We start from the raw sequence: 10,619 nt of genomic DNA on the forward strand, positions 1-10,619 counted from the left end.
TTGCTTTTGTAACATTAAGTGATATATAAGCCTCAGGATATGTTAAAGAATATTAAAACTAAGAGGTGGAAGTTTTATTTGAGAATTAAGGAAATGGGTTTTTGAAAGATATGTTGATATATTAGTTTTTATTGAGGTTTATTCGTATATTTGACTTGTCAAATGAGTGAATAAGAGATTAGAAGCATTGGATATGATTAAAAACATGTTAGAAAAAGTGATATGATTCTTAGTTTGAGATGTTCTTTGGATATTTTAGATGTTATATGAAGCTAAATGAAGGAAAATGAGTTGGGCTAAGTGAATAAGAGATTTAAGGGAAACGTTAGTAAAAATCGGGTTAAAAATGGTAAATATGGGTAGGGGTATCGGTACTGGAAGAACAATATCGATACAATAGGTTTAAATGGGTAGAAATGCGATGAACAATATCGGTACTGATACAATTAGTATCGATACTGATGGGACATCGATACTGAAAGAAAAGTATCGATACCATGAATTATAGAATGTCAAAATGGTATCGATAGTATCGATACTGAAAGGTTGTATCGGTACCATAGTATAGAGTATCGATACCATGGTAAGGGTACCGATACTATTGAGCATGGAATTATAAGATAGACTGAAATTGTTATAGAAATTGAAATAATAGTACTTTTGAGTATTATTAAAATATAAATGTTAGGGAATATACTAATATTTGGTATGGTATGTGTCTTTAATGGATACTTGTGTAGATCATAAACAAGCTCCTAAATCTAGAAAGAACAAGGGGTAAAGATAAAGTTGTTGAGTAGTCAGACATCATTACATTTTATTAGCGAGGATTGTCAGGTAGTACATTTATTGTATTTATTTGAGATGAAAAAGATTCGCAATGATTCAAATTAGAATGTTTTAATTTAATGTATGTTTTATGGTATTCAATATGTTTTTATTACATAAATGAAATGCATAATGGTGCATTAAATGCATGAAAGGATGTCATAAATGAAATGCATAACGGTGCATTAAAGGTATGAAAGGATGTCATAAATGAAATGCATAATGGTGCATTAAAGGCATGAAATGATGCCATAAATGGAATGCATAACGGTGCATTAAAGGCATGAAAGGATGCCATAAATAAAATGCATAACGGTGCATTAAATGCATGAAATGATGCCATAAATGAAATGCATGACAGTGCATTAAAGGCATGAAAGGATGACATAAATGGAAATAATGAATAATTATTAAAGAATAATGAGAAAAAATTACAGAAAGAAAGGTATGATGAATATACTAAGAATTTTATGATCACAGTATGAAAGAAATATGGGTTAGATAATAGGAAATTATCTAATCCTTATGGATGATATGAATTAGATCAAAAACAAATAATGATGATATACTTATGTATACTTTAATGTTTCTTTACAATATTATATCTCACTAAGTAACTATTTAACGTATGTTGATTTCACGCGTAGGTGAAGGTAGAGATTAGCTAATTAAGGAGTGCAGTAGTAGCAGAAGCTATCATCAATTAAGGTTGACTCGTCAGTAACAATAGGACAATCCAGATTATTTTGAAAAACTTAGTTGGCATGTAATTAAAGTACGAAAAAATGTTTTGAATTTTATTTAAGTAGAACCTCGTAACAATTTTAATTAATGTTTTGATGTAGATAAAACAAATGTTATGTTTTAAGAAATATTGAAACAAAATTTTAAAGGTTTTCAATTGAGGAAATAATTTTTCAAGTGATGTGACATATGTATCTCGTGTACGGAAAGGTATACGAGAGATGGGTGTTACAGTTTTCTTTATCTCCTTCAATAGCATTGTAACTACTGCTTGCCTCCTATTCGATTTGGCGTATTAATATATAATAACGAGGATTGTAAATTATTAATTACTGCTAATTTAATAATTTATTAACATTCTAAAAAACCAACAAGAAAGATACTAAATTATAATTAATATGTTAAATTTCCTTATTTTTAGGATTGATTATGTGTCGTTGAATTTTTTTCAATAATTTTTTTGGTTAAATTTATTAATTTATGTTTATATCAAGCTCTCATATTATTATTAGATTTTAAATATAATTAAAAAAATGATAAAATTTTATCGAACTTAATGAACTAGTTGAGCCGAGCATGAGTTGCACCAACTTTGTTGCAAGAACGAGAACTGAACCAGCCAGTGCATTTTTATGTTTGTATCAAATACTTGTAAATCTGCATCAACATAAATGCAAAAAAGCCTAGTGCACACACAATATTCGAATTTAAAAGGGACACAGGGATGTTAGCTCCTAATGACAACAGAAATTTTGACCATAAGCTCATCCGTCCGTTGGAGACCTAATGTTTATCTTGTACAAAACCATCTCTCAACTAACAATTCATAAATCCTCCTAAACCCGGGCCTTCGTCTTTGCACCATTACGTGCATAATATGCGACTATATACTGCAATCAGGTTCCAATTTCTTTTAATCTGCAGCTTCAAAGAATAGAACCTGTGGCTGGAAGCGCCCTTGCTCACACGTAGTAGCAACATCGCCCCAGCTACCGATTACCTGGACATCCAAAATCACATTGTAACACTGGCATGGATGACATACTCCATAAAATAACACATACTTACCTTGACAATTTCGTCATCATACATAATCCATCTTTCACGGTCATGACTATAGGCAAAACAGTGATAGTGTTGCCTGTAATAGCAAACCTGAGAGTTTCGAATGTGGAACAAAATCAAACCTTAGAAAAACAATGTTCAAAATTCACCCTCTTTCTGAATTTTGTAATTTTGTAGAATGCACATTCGTACCATTGAGACTAGATTATGCTTATTTTTTGGATCGAGGCCATGATAGATGACACTAACATCTATTTCAGAGTTCAGGGCAGCCAGTGTTGCTGCTATGTCACCAGCACTTTCACAAGTTTTCTGCCAACCAAGAACTGCAAGACCAAAAGTGGCAATGGATTTATAAAATATAAACTGCATGGCCAAGTATAAATTCATATAACAACTCCGAGCGCAACCTGTTGTGAAAACTTGTGGTGAATTTGAAATAAGGTGGTGAAAATAGTTGAGCTTCCCACAGCCTCCAGCCTCCGGATCACAAGTTAACTGATGGTTCATCTCCACAAGATTTAAAAGATCATCAAAGGAACTTTCAGCACGCATAACCTGAATGACAAACCAAAGCTCGTTAGGAAGAACCAAGCAAAATTGTTAAACAGGAATGCTTGATCTAAGATGTTTTGAAAAAGATGATACCTTCATTGTTCGCAGTGAACTGGCATTTATATTGTGAAAGAAAGTAGTGTATTTCAAGTGTCTGGACTCCAGACCACAACTGGAGCAGTTCATGCGTTCAAAGACATCCATTCCGAAAAGGGAATGCACTATACAAGCACTGTTTGCACAATCCCAAGAGCGCGTGCAGTTGCTGTCCGCAGAGTCGGAGTCACAAACACTCGAACCAGAAGTAAAAGATTGATGAAGGCAATCAAATATTACAGCCAATACTTCAGAAGCATCGTTCATCTGAGCCTGTAATTGCTACCACTTATGTCAAAACTCTCTAACATAGGCATCCATCTAAATTCATAATTATCGTAATGACGAGATGTCTAGCAATTACGTTGCTTCACTTTCCATCTAACTCATTTCCCTTTTCTTTGACTTTCAAGAATATCCTCATTCTTAAAGCCACGTAAAATACAAAATGAACCTACCTCTTGGAAGAAGTTACCATCTGGATACAAGTTGCTAAGAGCTATTCTAAGTAATGTAGGGGCAACTGATTCTTTCTGTGCATCAGTAGATGCAATGTTCAGGGCAATGAAAATTTCATATACCGCACAGACAACACATGGGTCTCCCACATGAACATGATCTGATGTCGATCTCCGCAAGAATTCATCACGGAACCGTCTCAAGTGCCACAACGACTAAGTTTAAACCAACAGCAAGCAAGTTAGAAAGAGAACATTACGTATAAAGTTGAGTTCAAGAACTGTAGGCCTATAGAGACCATTTCACACCTACAGGAAGCAGCCAACCTGTATTATAACATTCAGAAAGCAATTGTATTCACCAACTTCATTTTGGAGGCCAGTACCAAAGGCATCAGTTTCATTCAAACCCTCATTGGAGAGGTCATTTGGTGAAACACCACAGTCGTTTAATTGCAAAGGTGCTCTTTGTGCTTGGTATGTGTCTGAAACTGAAAACAAGGAACTTAACACAATGTACATACACAAAAAAAGTGTCGGTTTCCCGGCCAAGCTGCAATAAATAATAAAGAAGAATGCTATAGAACTGAATATAAAAACTGCAGAAATCAATATGCAATGAAAAAATTGCAACTTTAGGCAAAACTTGTACGATTCTAAATATGAAACTTATTTCAACATGTATTGTAGCATCAACGTGAAAATATATGTGCAACTACGCAATAGGCTGCCAAAACACTGATATATACAACACAACAGTTGAGCCTTAACTACCTAGTTAAATACTAATGCATATCTAGACAGTTCACCGTCCAAAATTCTAGTCCATCAGACAATCAGAGAGATGACTCCAATACATAACCATAGTAACATTTACCCAGTAAAAGAACTTTCAACAAGTTAGTCTCGACACAGACAGCAGAAGAGCAGTACATAATGATGCAAAATATTCCTTAATTTGATGAAACCAAAATCCTTTTATCCACTGAAAATTCGTAAGTGAAATCATTTTTACGTTTTTTCATAATATGCTACTGAGAAGATGGTTGCTCAAGAAAAATCATCAGATACACACTACAACAGTTCTTTTATATTAAAAAAAGTACAACTGGCTCAAGACACACAATGCCAAACATAATGCTTGAAAGGGTAACATAACCAATAAGAAGCATGTATAAGTATATGCAGTAAGAACATTACCAAGGCTTTGCAGAGCATCCTTCTCAAGGTCAGCTTTGAACCTTTCTTCATCATCTTCCCGAGCTTGCAGTTGTCTTAAAGTCATTGTATCACCTTCTCCAGAAATAGGAGCAACTGTTTTCACAAACTACCCATGTCAACTTAGTTTATATGATATGAAAAAATAAAATCTGAAAAATAACTTAATATAACAAGGACATAATACGGACATGCTGAAAAACATCAGAAGAGAAATTAATTGAAAATAAACCAATACTATATGAACAATAACATCAGACAACATGAGAACATGCATGTAAACCTGATAACATTATCCGATAAATTGAAAAGTTTCTGCTCAAGCTGTGTCCGTTAAACCACTGATATGAAGTATCAAGGTATCTTTTGTTTTAATATGACTTCGTGAATATTACTGTAAAAAATATAAGAGGCTACTGAGAAGATGGTTGCTCAAGAAAAATCATCAGACACACACTACAACAGTTCTTTTATGTTCAAAAAGTACAACTGGCTCATCTCAAGACACACAATGCCAAATATAATGCTTGAAAGGGTAGCGTAACAAATAAGAAGCATTTGTAAGTATATGCTGTAAGAACATTACCAAGGCTTTGCAGAGCATCCTTCTCAAGGTCAGCTTGGAACCTATCTTCATCATCTTCCCGAGCTTGCAGTTGTCTTAAAGTCTTTTTATCACCTACTCCGAAAATAGGAGCAACTGGTTTCACAAAGCACCCATGTCAACTTAGTTTATATAATATGAAAAAAATACAATCTTAAAAGTAACTTAATATAACAAAGACAAAATACAGACATGCAGACAAACATCAGAAGATAAATTCATTGAAAATAAGCCAATACCATATGAAGAATAACATCAGACAACATGAGAACATGCATGTAAACCTGGTAATGGTATCCGATAAATTGAAAAGTTCCAGCTTAAGCTATGTTCGTTAAGCCACTGATATGAAGTATCAAGATATATGTTTCAATACGACTTCATGAACATTACTGTAAAAATATAGAAAGAACTTAAATGATGTCCAGTTTGATTTTCTATATTAATCCTCCATGCCACAGAAATTTCTTGGATGTGAATTTTTCATGAGCAGTAATTCAGACAACAACCAGGTATCATGTTATTGAAAGAAAGACTCGAGTGCACACATAAACATGTTGAATAAAATGAGCTGTTCAACATCAAGTCATTATCATGAAAATCCAGTTCTGCTTCCGCTTTGAAGGGACCCATATAGAAGAAATTCTCGTTTTTTTCCTGTCACTATAAAAGAAGTGAGAAAGAAAACACAACTGACTGCTGCGACAGTTCAAATCTAAACACTCTTTCAATTACCATAGAACCGTTTGCCTAGCTCTGATAGAACATTCTAGCATGGAAAGTTTAACAGCATTCCAGTACAACAGAGCACTAAAGCATAACACTCCACCACAAAAAGCACAGAGAAAACTTTACCACCATCCGCTGGGACACCGTCAACAAATCTAACTTGCTCTTCTACATGGAAACGAAAACTTCCAAATTGAATGGTTTCCTCCTCACGTAACACTACTTGATATTTTCCATCAAGATATCTGTTGGAACTCTTATGTCGTCTACCCTTTCTTACTGTCTGCCATTCACTAGTACCACCCTCAACCCTTATGTCCTCTTCTTGTTGTTTCGAATTCAATTCATCACCATTCAAAGAAACAACTTCAGAACCTAGATGATCTCCATCAGAAACAAATTCCAAAGGACTGCAAGAAAACACGCATGAAAATGCCCTTTAACAGGAGTCTTTAACAAAATGTATCAATAACAGTTGTATGGAGATAGAAAACTCGGAAATCATAAATGACACTGCAAATTCAGAGAAGGCGGAAAACATACACTTGCTCTGCAGTCTCATCATTAAGTATATGCAGCTCATTTCCACCACTAGCCTGAAAGAGTAAAAAAACATTAGATCTTCACAATAGGATATAAACGAAGTTTACTACCAGCTAAATTATCAGGGAAGAAAATGTAAAACATACCCTTGAATCCTTAGATTTTCGGAACTCCTTGTTCTTTTTCTTATCCTTGCTTTTCTCCAGTGAATTTCTGGAATTATCATTTCCCCCTCGAATACCATTATTAGAGTCACGTGCAAGCTCTGCTAGAAACGCTTCTCTTGCAGCATCAGACTTCTCAGTAGCATCTTTCTTGGCCAGATCCTCCATGTGCACCTAAATTTTAAAATAATTAATATAAAAGGATAAGTAGAACACCACACAAAATCAACTGGTTTATTACCCTTAAGTATGATTTCACTAAAGGCAACAATATTGTTCGATAATCATGTGCAGACACTGGTTTAAATTTAACTTCCAATTGCTTCTTCCCAGTAGTAATATTTCGCATAATTCTTGCATCAACTTTGCTTAGCTGCATTACAAAATAAAACAGTAAAGAATGGAAAGTTAATAGTCATAGTTTTTTATTTAGAAGTTGCAAATAAAGTAAAAGACCTCCATTGATACTTGTTCCTTCTGTCTCTGAAGGGCAACCTCTATGCAGGTGTCCACTTTATGCAGATAGTCCTTAGCTTCCCAGTCATCATCTTCGCCAGATTCCAAGTCACATAACTGAGCTTCTGCTTCTTTAAAACATTAGATATAGCCTCCAACTCAAAACTTGTGCTGAGGAACATAGCAACACTTTCATTTTCAAGAAGTTCTTTTGCTCCCTAAGGACAGACTCATAGCTTCTATGCACAAATTCAGTGGATGTATCCCTCTTCTTACCTTCTTCAAGACAGAGATCCTCCACGGCCTGCAGTGCTTCCTCATAGATTATATGATCACATTTTCTCTCACAGAGACTTTGTAGGTGACCAAACTCCTTCTCCAGCTTCTGAAGGATCTCAATTCCTTGCTTTCTTTTCTCTTCTTTCATGCGTATCCACCGCGCTAAATGAACCCCACTTGAGGGGCCAGCAAAAATCCAGGACAGTATAGCATCATCCTGACTAGCATCTTCTATTGCTGCATCAGGCAATGAATGTTCATCCAGGAGGAGACATGAAGCATCTGCACTGAGAACAATCTTCTCTTTAACCTCAAGAACCTGAGTGGCATCATTTACATCATCCACAGGAGCATCCTTCTCAGAATATCTGTCCAGACCACAAAAATGAGATATATCATGCAGGAATTTGAAGATTTTTCTTAGTTGCGTAGCTCCCAGAAAACAAATGCAGAAGGGACTTTGATGTACACCATAATCCAGAAGCTGAGAACCAGAAACCATATTCTGCAAAGCATCCATTGTGAATTGTATCACCTTGTTAAGATGGCTAGCAGCAAGGTAGTTATGTCTAATAAGCAGTTCAAATGTAGCACCGATTCTTTCAAGCAACTTTGAACGCTCAACATCATCCACTGTTGTCCACCCATCCACAAGTTGACGTGCTACTATTTTAACTTCCGAATCATCAAATTTAGACCTTTTACCTATTATTTTAACTGCCGCAGAAATATCCAGGGGATCCCAAGAACAGTTAAGGAGCATATTTATCCACTCATTATCAACACTCCGTGGCAAAACAGGAACCATTTCAGGGATGAGATTCCCCATATGTTTCTGAGCAACATGCTGCATATGAGACTGTGAATCCACAAACTTCTCACCACACCTACAGCAAACCCAAAACATCCAAGTCTTATTAACCTCGGCAAATGCCAAAGCCTCTGCGAATACCTCACCCGCCAGCCCATGTTTCAACAAGCCAAAATATGTTTTGAGATCCCTAATACTAATCCTAAGCAAATCTTTTTTCGAGTCAAGACTCATTGAATTCCAAAATGATCGAACCCAATCTCTCCTTTCAGATGTTGAACCATTCTTCCTCCTTATACCTGCTCCTCCTCTTTGTCCACCTACAGAGGATCCAGCCCTCTGCAAAAGTGGAGAAGAATAGGCCGCGTCAGACTTCTGTTGCAAGAACCTAGCAGCAGCAACTCTAGCCTCAATCTCTTTCCTTCTTTCTTCTGGCGTCTTTGTATCTTTGTTAATCTCATTAAGTCTTAGTATCTGTCTTCTGAACTCCATAGGATCATCCGTTACTTTCTTTATCGGAAAGAACCTAAAGCACTCTTCTCCACTCCCAATATTCTTTATCCAAGCACAAATTGAAGAGATATTAGATCTCTCTATCAACTCCCTAAGCTCATTTTGTACGTGCAAAATTCTCGCCTCCGCGGTTCGTATTTCCTGTGGACTCTCTTCTTGAAAGTTTTCTTTGGTGGGATCTACCGGATTCTCAATGGCCAATGCGCGTTCGCATTCTTGAATCACTTCTTGAAGCTCTTTTACGTCCCTGGCATATTCATACAGTAAATTCGCATAACAATGAGCACATTGGATCGAGTTTGGAAATAATTCCGCGGCCTTCTTGGCCGAGTCGATCGCGTTCTTGAAATGCCGCTGCTTGGCGTTACGATCATCGATGACGGAGGCCGCTTTCTTGAAGACCGTGCTTTGAACGACGTAGATTAGCGCCGCATGAGCCGAGTTCTCGTGACGAGCACACAAATCTTTCATCAACCGAAGGGCTTTGGTATGGTTTCCACGTCGGAGTACCGTAAGTGCTCGCCCACACTCCAACTGAACTGCCGCATAAGACGAACCGTCATCGGGCTCTGACGGAGGCGCCGATGCCTCGATCTTGGTATTGTTGGCTCTCAGCTCGGCCGCCTGTTTTACTCGTGGAGAAGAAACGTTCTTCTTTCTGGGCCCCATCTACTTCAATCTCTTTCTTCAGAAATCCACCGGAGTTGAAGTGACTGGAAAAGAATGATGGCGGGAATCGAAGCGACGATCAGAGTCTGGTAAGTCTTCAACTGTTTCTTGTTGCTTTGGTGCATGTATGCGCGCCAATATTAATAATCATAATACTAAGGATAAACTACATCTTTAGTCACCCAACTGTTCGTTCAATTCTATTTGGGTCACAACTATTTTAACCACATATTTGGTGCTGTTTTTTCAATAATGACGTGGACATGTCAATGTAAACGTTGATATTTTGTTTACCATGACCAAAATGAAACCAAAATATAATATTGAGTATATTTTTGGAAACAAAATAGTTAGTAAAAATATAATCATCTGAATACTTGAGTGACTAACTATGTAGTTTACCCTAAAGATAATTAGATGGACTACGTATAGTTGTATTTCATTTTTTTTCTTATTTTAAACTCTCAAAACGAAAGGATAACCTATTAAATCAATTTTGTTATTTCTTCATACAAGAATAAAGTGGAATTTCACTAGAATAAAATTACATTAAAAGATACCATAAAAAATACATTAAAAGTTTCTAAATTGATGAAAATAACAAGGATCATTGGGTCGGGTTGGTGTTTAACCTTCTATAGCTGAATATTCGTAATTTAATAAAAAAGAAGTTTAATCAATAAAAAGTTCCACATTAATCTAAAAAAAAGTAATTTACATATTTAATAAAAAAAATGGTTTAATCAAAAAAAAATTATCTTTAATTTCTTCTTTTATCTCCTAAATTTTCATTGATTCTTGAGTATATTACTGATTAATAAGTGTTTTTTATAATTATATTAAAGCAGAATTTTAATTGAATGTAATGTAATCAAATAATTAAAGTG

At 35.6% G+C, this 10,619-nt stretch overlaps 1 protein-coding gene across 1 annotated transcript; it reads right to left on the reverse strand.

The window, feature by feature from the left end:
- Window positions 1-2,485: 2,485 nt before the first annotated feature.
- On the reverse strand, window positions 2,486-9,740 carry LOC120139423. Its single transcript, XM_039154644.1, is given in 15 exon segments — window positions 2,486-2,572; window positions 2,641-2,727; window positions 2,830-2,963; window positions 3,048-3,195; window positions 3,286-3,561; window positions 3,747-3,962; window positions 4,074-4,231; window positions 4,947-5,060; window positions 6,424-6,707; window positions 6,841-6,893; window positions 6,987-7,178; window positions 7,246-7,377; window positions 7,461-7,591; window positions 7,594-7,674; window positions 7,677-9,740. Coding segments are annotated over 15 exon segments (4,149 nt in total). The 5' UTR covers window positions 9,733-9,740.
- Between the last annotated feature and the right edge of the window lie 879 nt (window positions 9,741-10,619).

The sequence above is a fragment of the Hibiscus syriacus genome, unplaced genomic scaffold, assembly GCF_006381635.1.
Source record: "Hibiscus syriacus cultivar Baekdansim isolate YM2019G1 unplaced genomic scaffold, ASM638163v2 tig00110745_pilon, whole genome shotgun sequence".
NCBI lineage: Eukaryota > Viridiplantae > Streptophyta > Magnoliopsida > Malvales > Malvaceae > Hibiscus > Hibiscus syriacus.